The 14,511-nt window shown below is 39.4% G+C and overlaps 1 protein-coding gene across 3 annotated transcripts; it reads left to right on the forward strand.

Annotated features, from left to right (window-relative positions):
* The first annotated feature begins 1,469 nt into the window (after positions 1-1,469).
* LOC117400269 (ATP-binding cassette sub-family F member 2) lies at positions 1,470-14,511 on the forward strand. 3 transcript variants are annotated; one of them, XM_033999937.3, is made up of 15 exons: positions 1,470-1,567; positions 2,911-3,095; positions 3,358-3,570; positions 3,722-3,904; positions 4,260-4,431; positions 4,823-4,918; positions 6,502-6,604; positions 7,347-7,442; positions 7,867-7,986; positions 9,715-9,804; positions 10,326-10,436; positions 10,596-10,658; positions 11,448-11,576; positions 11,915-12,118; positions 14,137-14,511. In XM_033999937.3, the coding sequence occupies exons 2-15, from the start codon at positions 2,954-2,956 to the stop codon at positions 14,242-14,244; spliced, it is 1,830 nt and encodes a 609-aa protein (XP_033855828.1). In that variant the 5' UTR covers positions 1,470-1,567; positions 2,911-2,953; the 3' UTR covers positions 14,245-14,511. The 3 variants fall into 3 exon arrangements, with proteins under 3 accessions (XP_033855828.1, XP_033855829.1, XP_058878979.1); XM_033999938.3 differs by lacking the exon at positions 1,470-1,567 and adding an exon at positions 1,622-1,818; XM_059022996.1 differs by lacking the exon at positions 1,470-1,567 and adding an exon at positions 1,622-1,814.

Consider the following 14,511-nt stretch of genomic DNA (forward strand, 5'->3'; position numbering starts at 1 on the left):
CCAGGTACCTAGCACAGAAGCCTTCCAACAACACTGGCAACATAACCGATCTCGAGAACCACTCTCAAAACGATTATATAATTAATCCAGCTCAACGGGCGTCCGCACTGAATTACCGTTTCATGTTTTGTCAGGATTAAAGCGTACACACACCACGGTTACGTACCTAGCAGCGCAATGAATAGTGAAAATTAATACAATAGTATCCCACCATGCACTGTATTTTATTTTAAAATAATCTGTTATGACCCATATTAACAGAGGTCCATATTGCTAAAAAAAAAAAATAAATAAATAAAATAAGTATTTTGGAAAAAGTAAATACGAACACACACAAGTAGGACTTGAAGTTTTCAGGGGTTTTTTTTGTTTTTTTTTTAATCAGGTGACATCCCTTTAAACAAACTGAGCTGATTCTGTTTCAGAATTAAACGCAGAAAAGCGGTTAATTACAAAACAATCTTTGTTTTTACCTTCATATCTTGCCTGAGCCGAATTGTGCTCCCCTTAATTTTTTTATTTCAAACAGAGTTGACAAATTACCTGAACTGCTTATCACGATCCTACTTTTAACTCGCATTTTATTTTTGCAGTGGCCTAATTTAACGTTGTGCTTTTGTTATTTTCCCCACTAGTTTAACACATGTCGCGACAGATTTTTTTTAAAGCATAAATATGAATACCTAGTGCGGTGTACACTGATCGCAAGTCCAGGAGCTTCTTCTGCTTAGCCGAACGTATCCAAAGCATTTTGTGATATTGGAGGATACACAAAAAATGTAGTTTGTTATTACAGCGTCCACACATGTGATAAACCGCACTACCTGATGCGATCTAATTTAGAACCGGACTCGAGAGTCTGAGGTGGTCTCGAATCCGCTTCTCGAGTACGGTATTAAACGCTGCGTAACCGTATTTAACACCTGTCTAAAGGCAACTAACACGGTTTAAAGGCATAACATGTATCTATACATAAATATATTGATACATGTTTTGAAGACAGGGCAAAACACAACGTCATGCATTTCGATTTCAGATAATATGTGTGAAATGTGTGGCGTTATAGACACAATTTAGAAAGACGTCACACTGTTTTTTGTTTGTTTGTGTGTTTGTTTTTCTCGGTTGGAATAGCCAGCATGTGAACTTTGATATGGTCAACAATAATTGCTGATGAAAACTAATCCACCACGCACTCTAGCTGTGGTGAAACTGACACTATTTCAACAAAAACATTTAATGGTTGCTTGTGATGTCATAATTACCGTAAATCGTCACACTGCTACCTAGAACTACATACAATACAGTACATTGCACTGCATTATCAGCAGGTTAGGTAGCCTTCTACCACTTTTTTTGTAAGCTTGCGCAATAGGTTGGGAAGGGGAAGATACGATGTGGGACTTGCCCAATAAACTACAACTCCCAGCCTACTGTGTCAAAGGCGGACCTCCCGCTCTATGCCTTTGTCCAAATAAGGTCTGATGTCTCATTGGTCGGTGAGCCGGTTTTGGTACACGCGAGATTGTATGTTTCTATCACAGCGGCGTGGCGTTAGGGAGTAAAGGTAAGATTAGAAAATGCGCAGTTTATGTATTTGGCAATTAAGGTTACCTTTAAAAAAATAAATAAAGTAGCTTACACAATTAGGGAGGAATTGGAAGAGTTTGAAAATGCGTTTGTATGCTAAGAGCCATTAAGTTATAGACTAATTGTAAATTAATGTTGTAAAATGAGTGTTTTGCGGGTAACGAGGTTGTCTCGGCGTACAATGCAGTGAGATCACAACCAGATGGATTCTTCCTTTTCGCAATGCAGGTTATAAATTTATGAATTAAGTACAGTCATTTTTAGTATGTGAGTATATATATATATATATATATATATATATATCGTCTTTAGTTGGATCCTCAGGAATTACTGCGCACGTCGTTTTCAATTAAATGCCATTTGGGCCTACCGGCATCTAATCTCAGACACTAGAAATAGTAGAGATTGTGGTGTACGCAAAATCCGGTTCCTCTTGAGCAGCATGGCGAGCTTTGGCTATGGTGTCATTTCTTTTTATAAAAACACAAATAACACACACTTTTAGCAGGCGTGTTGCCTGTATCAGTGTTTTTATTTAATAAACAAGGGCACAACATAAGAGTGGGACAACTAAGGAAGGCCTAAAGTTAGTAATGTATGGCAAATGCGATCGGGGAGAAACAGACCGGATAACTACTAACGTCATGCATTGTAATAAAATAACATATTTTCTAATAATAATGAAAGAAAATATATAGCATCTTGATGAAAGAACTGTTTATTCCGTTTTACTCGGTTTGTTCCACTGTGGTAACCTGAAACGTCAACCCCATTCGCGTAGTAGCCACACCAGTGTTAGGCCATCGTCTTTGTGCGGGGGGGGGGGGGGGGGGTGCTGATGATGCAGTACTGAGTCAGAGGCTCATTTACAAACCAAGGCTATTGTGTAAGAGCTCAGTCATTAAAGCAAAGCCTTTACATTTTACACAAGTTATCAGGAAAGATACGTCTTGGTTTATGATTAAGGATTAATCCTGTGAAACATATTTCAGTTACTTTATCATGAAACATATGTACATTATGTGAAATTGCAAGTTCAGTTCAAGTACATGAATGACTGATCACAACTAGGGTGATGACTACTTGTGTCCTTGAGAAATTTGTATAATTCAGCTTTAGTTTATTTTATTTAACTGCAATACCCACTGCCCCCTCCCCCAAGTATGTATCAAAGATAGACTTTGGAGTAAAAGTGCTTGTTTCTGAAAGAAACCTGTTGATGGGTGAGAATATACAATGTGCAGATAGTCTTGCTTGAGCCACCACAATGCAGCTTCATAAGTATTTGTTCATTTTAAAACTGGAGTATTCTGCCCCCAGGTTGCTTTCTTCAATTGGAATATCATCATCTTGATCTGCAAACATGCCCTCTGATCTGGCAAAGAAGAAGGCAGCCAAGAAGAAGGAAGCAGCCAAGGCTCGCCAGCGGCCAAAGAAGGGCGGTGAGGATGAGAATGACGAGGTGGAACAGCAAGAAACCCAGGAGAATGGGGTTAAAGACGACGGTGAGAAACTGAACAATATTAAATAACATGGAGTGGTGTGGTTCTTAAATGTGATTTGCTTGTTTTGCACAGATGCACATGAAGGTCCTTACTGTAGCTTTATTTTTAAATATTTATTTAGGTCTTGAATTTATCAAGACTATTACATAATGTAAGTTTTAACTACAATTTAACAAGCCACTTACCTTAATTTGGGATCTACATAGCTTGTTACTGGTTATGAAACAAACTGTTTGACTTTACTTTCATTATACAATTACAGAAATGGCAAGGCTGACCAAGGAAATAGATGAATTTGAACTTAAGAAGACTGAAGCACGAGCTGTTACTGGCGTTTTGGCCTCGCATCCCAACAGCACTGATGTGCATATCATCAATCTCTCTCTAACTTTTCATGGACAGGAGCTGCTCACCGACACCAGTCTGGAGTTGAACTCTGGCAGACGCTACGGACTCATAGGGCTTAACGGCACAGGTATTGGATTTATATGTGCAGTAAAACCATATCAGAATGAGATGCAGACCAATTTGTGTTTTAGCAAGTATTTGAAATCAAGCTTAAACTTAAACCTGTGTGTAGTCGATACATGCCTATTGCATAATATTAACTTGTCTTACCCCGACAGGTAAATCCATGTTACTGTCTGCCATTGGTCACCGCGAAGTACCAATCCCTGATCACATTGATATCTACCATCTCACTCGTGAGATGTCTCCCAGTGAAAAGACTGCCCTTGAGTGTGTGATGGAGGTGGACCAGGAGAGAATTGTACTGGAGAAAGAAGCGGAAAGGCTTGCACATGAAGATGGTGAGTAAAATAAAACAAGCACAGCTGAAGACTTGGAAGTGCAGGCTTCAGATTCTACATTATTCAATGACTTTGACCCTGGGCAGGTCCTTGTTCTTAACCATAGCTGAGAACTGGTTTGATGCAAGACTGGACTAGCGACTTTGCGAACTAGGGGGTGATTTGTGTGTGAGGCTACACTATAGGCATAATGGAACGGATGTCATACTGCAAAATGGCCTACTATTTAAGGTCTCCCTTCAAGCTTACAAAATAACTGGCTAAACAGTACTGTGAAATTGCTAGACATCAGTACTGGAGATACATAATTAAGGCGAATACTTTTCTGTTCTGTTAATCCATGGCTGCTTTGTAGCGGAGTGTGAAAAGCTGATGGAATTGTATGAGCGTCTGGAGGAGCTGGATGCAGACAAGGCAGAAGTGAGAGCCTCGCGCATCCTTCACGGTCTGGGCTTTACTGCAGCAATGCAGAGAAAGAAAATGAAGGACTTCAGTGGTGGCTGGAGAATGAGAGTTGCCCTTGCCCGGTGAGGAAGGATTTACACAGATGTACACTTAAGATGCACTTGCAATATATTATACATTATAAATCCCTAAGTTGTGTTGCTGACCATTGCCCCTGAAATGTGTAGCTGTATACAGTGTATAGTTTATTTTAATTTTTATGATGCGGTATATACTGAGGCTTAACTTTTGGTGTCACTGTCTATTTAATTTTCATGATGATTTCATGTTGCACGTGCAGAGGCGCAGTAAAATACAGCCCTTGTGTGTTTGGCTTTAGGAGCAAGCAATCCCCCCCCCCCCCATTCCTGATTTTGTATTCAGTGTGGGACAATGCATGGCTGTGACATAATAAAAGCCATGGAGTTCATGAGAGGTTTACTGTGCTAACATTTCTAAAACTGTTCTTTCTAGAGCTCTGTTCATAAAGCCTTTCATGCTGTTGCTAGATGAGCCCACAAACCATCTGGATCTGGATGCCTGTGTGTGGCTAGAAGAGGAGTTGAGTTCGTAAGTGTTACATTGCATGCCTTACCATACCCTTTTTAAATGCGGCCTGGATTGTCCCTGCTAAACCTCCCAGCTAAAGTTAAAAGGTGCTTCTAAAGTAGCAATATGTTGAATGTCAGTGAAGCTTTCTAAACAAAATGTTTGGTTTGCATTCTGCTTGGTATACAGTGCCTTGCATAAGTATTCACCCCCCTTTGACTTTTCCACATTTTGTAGTGTTACAACCTGGAATTAAAATGGATTTAATTAGGATTTTTTGTCACTGATCTACACAAAATAGTCCATAATGTCAAAGTGGGGAAAAAAATCTACATATTTTTCAAAATTATTTACAAATAAAAAACTAAAGTCTTGATTGCATAAGTATTCACCCCCTTTGCTGTGACACCCCTAAATAAGCTCTGGTGCAACCAATTGCCTTCAGAAGTCGCATCATTAATTGAATGGAGTCCACCTGTGTGCAGTTAAAGTGTCACATGATCTCAGATTAAATACACCTGTTTCTGGAAGGCCCCAGAGTTTGTTAGAGAGCATATCTAAACAAACAGCATAATGAAGACCAAGGGAGCTATCAAAACAAGTCCGGGATAAAGTTCTGGAGAAGTACCAATCAGGGTTGGGTTATAAAAAATATCTTAAACTTTGAACATCCCCCGGAGCACCGTTAAATCCATTATTAAAAAATGGAAAGAATATGGCACAACCACGACTCTGCCTAGAGAAGGCCGTCCACCAAAACTCAGTGACCAAGTAAGGAGGGCATTAGTCAGAGAAGCAACCAAGAGGCCAATGGTAACTCTGAAGGAGCTGGAGAGATCCACAGCTGAGATGGGAGAAACCGTCCATGGGGCAACTATAACCCGGACGCTCCACAAAGCTGGGCTTTATGGAAGAGTGGCGAGAAGAAAGCCATTGCTGATATCAAATCCTGTTTGGATTTTGCCAAAAGGCATGTGGGAGACACAGCAAACGTAGAAAAAGGTTCTCTGGTCTGATGAGACCAAACTTGAACTTTTTGGCCTTAGCGCAAAACGCTATGTGTGGCGCAAAGCCAACACTGCTCATCACCCTGAGAACACCATCCCCACGGTGAAGCATGGTGGTGGCAGCATCATGTTATGGGGATGCATTTCATCGGCAGGGACTGAGGGCAAGATGGATGGAGCCAAATACAGGGAAATTCTAGAGGAAAACCTGTTTCAGACTGGAAGAGACCTGGGACTGGGGCAGAGGTTCACCTTCCAGCAGGACAATGACCCTAAACGCACAGCCAAATCTACACTGGAGTGGTTTAAAAACAAGAACCTGAATGTCTTAGAATGGCCCAGTCAAAGCCCAGACCTCAATCCGATTGAGAATCTGTGGCAAGACTTGAAAATTGCTGTTCACCAACGGTCCCCATCCAACTTGACAGAGCTTGAGCAATTTTGCCAAGAAGAATGGGCAAAAATTGCAGGATCCAGATGTGCAAAGCTGGTAGAGACTTGCCCAAAAAGACTCGCAGCTGTAATTGCTGCCAAAGGTGCTTCTACCAAGTATTGGTATATCTAAACTTTTTTTTTTTCTATCTCTCTTCTGTTTAGGTTTAAGAGAATTCTAGTACTGATCTCCCATTCGCAGGACTTCCTTAACGGTGTTTGTACCAACATTATGCATCTGCAGAATAGAAAACTCAAGTATTATACAGTAAGTTAAATTTTTTTTCCAGTTTGGAAACCAACTTTTTATTTGAGCTGATGGGTTTTGTTGAAGTTCAAACCCTTAATGTAGGTTCCTCATTTCTCTCCATAGGCATGAGAGTATGTTGAGTTGTTGACCTGCGTGCTTGGAGAGTGGGAATGGCTATAGGTGCATCAGCAGGGATGGAAATGAGTCGCATTGCATAGCAGTTTGATCTATTCCTGGTTTAATAGAACACACCAGAGCTTGCTACCTACACACTGGGGCTAATCAAGCACATATTTAAAACCTGGAATGGGTGAAACTGCTATGCAATAGGAATCTCTTATTTCTCCCCTTGCATCAGTGTTACAAAATGAATGTTCCATTCCATAAGATGGGGCAGTGCTGTGTTATGATGCAAACAAAAGGCCGAATTGTAGCACTGCTGCTGTGCAGTTTGTTCTCAATGCAGTGGTGCTGTGACAAAAATGGACCGAAGCGTTTTTCTGAACCACTAGCGCTGTCCCCTTATGAGTATTTATTATTTTTTTATTTGTATCTAGCGTGCCAGAATCCTGGTAGTACTACTTTTTCATTATATTAATAACTAATTTACAGCTGTGGTGGATGATTACTACCATTCATATTTAAAAACATGTAATTGAAGAACTCCAATATTCACTCCTATCCCTCCAAGTAACTCCTTTGTTCACAGAAGTGCTGTTACTATTTCAAAGGTATTAACAGATCTCTATTTTTAAACAAGGGTAACTATGATCAGTACATTAAGACCAGGGAGGAACTGGAAGAAAATCAGATGAAACGTTACAACTGGGAGCAGGACCAGATTTCACACATGAAGGTAAACCCTGCGACCTTGTGGATCTTGGCAGAATTACTCTAGGTGCACCTGCACATACACAGGGTAGTTGAACCTACCAGGGAGTAACAATACACTAAGGACATGGTCCTGATAGGATACTTGTATAATTCATAATAAGATGAAATGATCATTTAATGATGGACTATTTTGTTAAAAGACCGTAAGTTGCTAATTGTTCATAATTGCTTATCATAAAGGGGCAAAACAGGACATGAATTTAAAATGAAATAAGTTTACTCAAATAAGCCTAACTCTTTACTGTGTTTAATATAACCACTTTTTTTAGCTGTCTTTCTAAATGTGGAAAGCAATATAGATGCCGATCTTTATAGAAGCGAGTAGCTAGACGATCATTCTGAACCAGATTTTTGACTTGATAGATAATTGTGTTTTTTTTCCCCAGAACTATATTGCACGATTTGGTCATGGCTCTGCTAAGCTAGCCAGACAGGCCCAAAGTAAAGAGAAAACCCTACAGAAAATGGTGGCCTCGGGCCTGACTGAGCGAGTGGTAAATGACAAGGTAAATGCTTTTCATATGTATTGATGTAACCTGTGGGGCCGTCAAATACCACAAGATGGCTCAGTTTTTCATGATGTCATTTGTTTGAATTTCAAACCATTACTCTACATTTTTTCTTCAAGAAAAGTCATTGGTTGTAGTAGTTATATATCCTTATTCCTTGGTTTTGTGTTCAGTATCGGGGAACTGTTGTGATGCGATATAACAAAAGGCTGAATTGTAGCACCGCTGTGCAGTATGTTCAGTACAGTGACAAATGGACTGAAGTGTTTTTCTGATCTTCCTCGCAGTGTCTACCATATAAAAAAGGGCCAGTATCCCCTGACCTGAGGTATTAATTGGGGAATAACTGACTACTACAAATGTTTCATAATAATTTTATATATTCCGGACTAAGCAGAATGAAATTGAGCAAAAAATAATTAACTATGGAAGGGGTATGCAATTAATATCGCCCAACGCCCAGGGCAACAAGATTTGTGTTCAGGATAACAAGTTTTACCGTCGGACAAGTTCTTTTTCCCTTTTTTTTTTAAATTTTTTTTTTTTTCGTTACCAGAAAAACTCCCATAGATTCATAGGGCATCACGCAAGGTCTTAAACTCTAAACTGTAGAAGTCTCGCACATACAAATTAAAATAAAAGCATAACTCTAAACCTCAATATATACAGAGTACATGCATATCCTTTTAATTCACAAACCCTGAGTCACACACAGCAGCAAACATTACTATTACATTGCCTTTCTCTACAGTAGGAGCCCAGTAAAGTTTGACCACCAGCTCTAGAAGAATATTTAACATTATAAAAATTACAAAAACCTTTAAACTATTTATATGTAACGGTTTAGCAATTTATTTATTTAAAAAGCTACTCAATCAGGTGGTTGACAGTAGGTTTGTAAAGCTAGTGATTGACTTCATTATTTTTAATGCAACTTTGTGCTGTGAGACCGACAGCGCAGCACCCACAAAACAAAATAATTTGTTTATCCAATGGCCGTATAGGAAACCAAAACGTATTAAACAAGTGTTGTCGCCGTTCTTCTGGGTAATGTAGAAACCACATTACCCAATCCTTTAACACTTCTGCTCTGAGCATTCTACCTGTTTGAGGTCTGATTGACATAACGTGGCTTTCGGCTTGTGTATCAGGACAAATATCCACCGAAAGTATACCATGTTATACCTTTCTAAACAGTTGCGAATTTGAAGATTTAAGAGAATGTCTCCATAAGTGTAATGTTAGTGATCTACCTAAAAACTGTAAAAGTATCAGTGGAGCCACAACTCTCGGGAAGTAGGATCAGTATATATGCTTTATACTTTGTACGTGTGTTTTTTTTTTTTTTTTAACTGTAGTTCAGTCTTTGCCATGTTAAAACGTTATTTGCTTATTTAGGGGCTCTTTGCGTGGAAAATACTAACCAGGGCTGTCGGTATACATCAGAATGTAATACAAAAAGTGTGCATTTATGTAGATGTGGTTTAAACGCTGACCCCTGCATAGCATTTAAACATTCATAAAAATGTACCAAAAGCACATCCCGAAACTAAACAAATTAAATTGTGCATGATAAATACTACTGATGGAACATTAATTTATTACACATGACTGAAGCCCAATTCGATCATAATTTAGTCCTAAAGGGAACCGGTAAGTGGGTGGTAGGGTTCCTTTCCATCCTGATGTACGTGCCTGCTAATCTGTTGCATCTTTACCTTGCAGACTCTGTCATTTAATTTTCATCCCTGTGGGAAGATTCCTCCTCCAGTTATCATGGTTCAGAATGTCAGCTTTAGATATTCAGATGATGGGGTAAGTTTCCTAAAATATTTTAAACTAACTTTTTTTTTCTTTTTGGTTCAGTTAGTCACAAATCTAAATGTACAATCAACATGTCTTAAAATAAATGCATTAATTCCCTTCCTTCAGTCACATTTCAACACCTGTTGAGGTAGTGTGAAGTCAGCTGACAGGTGCAATTCATTTTGCACCATAAATATTTATGGCAGTCTTTTTATAGTTCCGAAAATCTTGTTTCTGGGGTTTAGATATGTTTTGGGCACTGCTGGAGTATGATGTAACAAAAGGCCGAATGATAGCGCCACCGCCATGCAGTATGTTCTCAGTGCTGTGGTGCAGTGACAAAAATGGACCGAAGCGTTTTTCTGAGCCGCTGGCAGTGTCCCTAAGCATTCCCAAAGATTAGGACTAACTATTGTACAAGCTTTGTCCTGTGATAGACCTGCTGAAAATAGAAGCTGTGTTTTATTGTATGTAATATTTATTTATTTATTTATTTTATTTATTTATTTATTTTTTATTTTTTTTGCAAGCCACTCATCTACCAGAACCTCGAGTTTGGTATTGATTTAGACACAAGGGTGGCTCTGGTTGGTCCTAATGGAGCTGGAAAGTCGACATTGCTCAAGCTGCTTGCAGGAGAGGTAAGGATGTATATCTTTGCAAAAAATATGAAACTTTATAAACAATGAAACACCAGTGCATCCTAAATTATTAAAGTTTTACATCTTTTAATAATTTAGGGGTTCCTGTGCACACCAAACTAAAGCTGTATTTTTTTTATTTTTTATTTCTTTTGCTAGGTGCTTCCATCAGATGGCATGATCAGGAAACATTCTCATGTTAAGATTGGCAGATACCATCAGGTAACTTTTGTTGTAGAAATATTTATTGCAACATGTGCCTTTTACCAATTTACCACCTGCACAGAAAAACAGCTATGTGTAGGATTATATATAAGTTTAACAGCATCCAAATTTGAGTGCACACACAGCCCAAGCTGCTGAACAGTGCTCCAACAGCTGCTTTAGATTTAGGAAGGCTCAGACTCTGGGGATACAGATGCAGGTATGTCACTCCAAAATGCTTTGCGCTTTCTAATGCTGGCCCCACTTGCTATGTGTAGTGATCAACATCTAGTTTTATGTTGTGATCCTATGTGGAATGTAAAACGAGAACCAAAATGGTGTGTTAAATGTACAGCACCCCTTTTTTCCACATTTAAGTGGTTGTATATTTGAGTTTTCACTTACTTCATCTAAAGGCATAAGTAAACCTCAGTAATGCTATTTGTGTCCTTTGCCACTTTGTTTCATGCAAAGAAACCACAATGGTGGGTGTAAAGAAAAAAACGCAATGTCTACATGTACTGTATTAGTAGTGCAAGGCCTTCACAACCCATTCTTCAGGGATATTTTTGTACTGCTATACAGTGTTACATATAATGGATTTGATTTAAATTTCGCAAATTAACAAATATACAAATACTTGTCTGAATTTTGAACGAATATATAAACATAAATACTATTTTTCTCCCAGTACTAATTTATCAAGTACTTGGAACTCTCCCCTAGTCTAACTGTTCTAACAATATTATAATATAGCTGTATGTATTTTGGATGTATGTTTTCATTTAAATGTTTAATTGTTCTTAGCATTTAACAGAGCAATTGGAGTTGGACCTGTCTCCTCTAGACTATATGATGAAATGCTACCCAGACATCAAAGAGAGAGAGGACATGAGGAAAATTGTTGGTCGATATGGACTAACTGGTAAACAGCAGGTATTGGCACCGTTACCTTCAGTTATGCTTCCTCCAGCCATCGGTGTATGTGTCCAGTTCTGAGGTTGTATTAAGCACACTTGGCTTTAGATGAGCCACAGTTTTATTGGCAAACATAGCAAAATGGTTCTACCCCTTTTTTCCTGAACCACAAGGGCTGTAGCTAAAACCTGGTTCAGAAAGTTTGGCTTCAAAGAAATGTAGGACAAAATATTGAGTTATGATAATACACATCAAATAGAATAAGATTTGAAAATGATGTTACCCACGGACATTGAAGTGTAAAGGTCTATGTACAAATAGCACTGCTAAAACTGAGTTGTCATATTTCCTCTCAGGTGAGCCCTATCCGAAACCTGTCTGACGGTCAGAAATGCCGGGTGTGCTTTGCATGGCTGGCCTGGCAGAACCCTCACATGCTGTTCTTGGACGAACCTACAAATCACCTGGATATTGAGACCATTGATGCACTGGCTGATGCCATCAATGAGTTTGAAGGAGGAATGATGCTGGTCAGCCACGACTTCAGGCTTATTCAGCAGGTAAGGGAGACACCGCTGGTAGGGGTGGGTGTTCTGGATTCAAGGCTGACACTGGCTTTGTGCTTTTGGAGGTTCAGGACGAGTATACCTAGGTGTTATTGAGCTTGTGTGAACTAAGACTTCTGCTGTTGCTGTATCCATTTCTCCTAGCACCCTCTACATATTCCTTCTACAGTTGCTGGCACCCATGAGTAAATGCAAACTTTCAAAGTATAATCTCTCTTTTTATACCGTGCCTTGCAAAAGTATTCAGACCCCTGACCAATTCTCTCATATTACTGAATTACAAATGGTACATTGAAATTTTGTTCTGTTTGATATTTTATTTTAAAACACTGAAACTCAAAATCAATTATTGTAAGGTGACATTGGTTTTATGTTGGGAAATATTAAGAAAAATAAAAAACTGAAATATCTAGCTTGCATAAGTATTCAACCCCTGTGCTGTGGAAACTCCCAGTTTACACCGATGAAAGAAATTGCCCTAACGAGGACACAATTACCTTGCCATTGGCCTCCACCTGTGAACCATTAAAGTTGCTGTCACATTTTCTGGATAAAAACCCCACTGTTGAAGGATCATTGGTCAGGCTGTGAATCTGAAGGAAAATGAAGACCAAAGAGCATTCTACAGAAGTTAGAGATAAAGTAATACAAATGCATAGATTAGGGAAAGGGTACAAAATAATATCCAAGTGTTTGGATATCCCAGTGAGCACAGTTGGATCAATAATCAGGAAGTGGAAGCTGCATCACACCACCCAGGCACTGCCAAGAAAAGGCCGTCCCTCAAAACTCAGCGCTCAAACAAGAAGGAGACTTGTGAGAGAAGCCACAGAGGCCAACAATCACTTTGAAGGAGCTACAGAGTTCAGTGGCTGGGAGTGGAGTAATGGTGCACCAGTCAACCATATCAAGAGCTCTGCATAACACTGGCCTGTATGGGAGGGTGGCAAGAAAGAAGCCGTTACTCAAAAAGTACCATCTGAAAGCACGTCTGCCAGAAAGCATGAGAGTGACCCAGCTGCGATGTGGGAAAAGGTTTTGTGGTCAGATGAGACCAAGATAGAGCTTTTTGGCCAAAACTCAAAGCGCTATGTGTGGCGCAAACCTAACACTGCCCATGCCTCAAGACACACCATCCCTGCAGTGAAGTATGGTGGTAGCAGCATCATGCTGTGGGGATGCTTCTCATCAGCAGGGACTGGGCATCTTGTTAAAATTGAAAGAAGAATGGATGGAGCAAAATACAGGGAAATACTGCAAGAGAACCTGCTTCAAAACTGAAGCTTGGGAGGAAATTCACCTTTCAGCAGGACAATGATCCCAAGCACAAGGCCAAAGCAACATTGGAGTGGCTCAAGAACAAAAAGGTGAATGTCTTACAGTGGCCCAGTCAAAGTCCTGATCTCAATCCCATTGAGAATCTGTGGCACTATTTGAAAATTGTGGTCCACAAGCGTCGTCCAACCAACCTGAACAACCTGGAGCAAATCTGCCAAGAAGAATGGGCCAAAATCACTCCGACACTGTGTGCAAAGCTGGTACATACTTGCCCCAAAAGACTTAAAGCTGTTATTGCAGCAAAAGGTGGCTCTACCAAATATTAATGTGTGGGGGTTGAATACTTATGCAAGCAAGATATTTCAGTTTTTTATTTTTCTTAAATATTTCCCAACATAAAACCAATGTCACCTTACAATAATTGATTTTGAGTTTCAGTGTTTTAAAATAAAATATCAAACCGCACGAAATTTCAATGTACCATTTGTAATACAGTAATATGAGAGAATTGGTCAGGGGTCTGAATACTTTTGCAAGGCACTGTGTGTGAATCTTTGTTTTTGTGGCACCTTCTGGTCCAGTTATCTTTACTTTTGAATTTCAGTTATTGTTGCATCCAAGTCATACCCTTTCTCCACTTGAAATGTTACGTAATACTTCAAATCATGCATCCAGACTTGATGCATGGTCAAGCTAAATGTATTTGATTTGACATGTGTGCTTATTTCCATTAGGTGGCTCAGGAGATCTGGGTTTGTGAGAAACAGACCATCACCAAATGGAACAGAGACATCTTGGCATACAAGGAGCACTTGAAATCCAAAATGATACGTGATCCATGAACATCTTCCTGACATGACTGGCCAGATTCATAATTCGTAGTGGAAAAGACATCCCTTTTTTTTTTTTTTTTTTTTTTTTAAAAGCATGCTGAAACAGCCCAACCTCCCCCAACTTCGCACTGCATTCAAAATGGTAGCCTGAAACATCAAAACTGTCATCTATAAAAGAAGTTCGTCCTGTGTACTGTCGGAGTAAACAGCCTTCGAACATTTGGACAGCCTCAAGCTAGTGATATATGTGCACTTAACTTTTTTTTTTTTTTTTTT

The sequence above is a fragment of the Acipenser ruthenus genome, chromosome 4 (assembly GCF_902713425.1).
Source record: "Acipenser ruthenus chromosome 4, fAciRut3.2 maternal haplotype, whole genome shotgun sequence".
NCBI classification, from domain to species: Eukaryota; Metazoa; Chordata; class Actinopteri; order Acipenseriformes; family Acipenseridae; genus Acipenser; species Acipenser ruthenus.

Bases quoted from the DNA above. Each gene is read 5' to 3' on its own strand.
- LOC117400269 (XM_033999937.3), top strand. From the start codon at position 2,954: ATGCCCTCTGATCTGGCAAAGAAGAAGGCAGCCAAGAAGAAGGAAGCA. The intron at 7,987-9,714 runs GTAAATGCTTTT...TTTACCTTGCAG, and splicing joins AGCGAGTGGTAAATGACAAG to ACTCTGTCATTTAATTTTCA. The intron at 10,437-10,595 runs GTAAGGATGTAT...TTCTTTTGCTAG, and splicing joins TCAAGCTGCTTGCAGGAGAG to GTGCTTCCATCAGATGGCAT.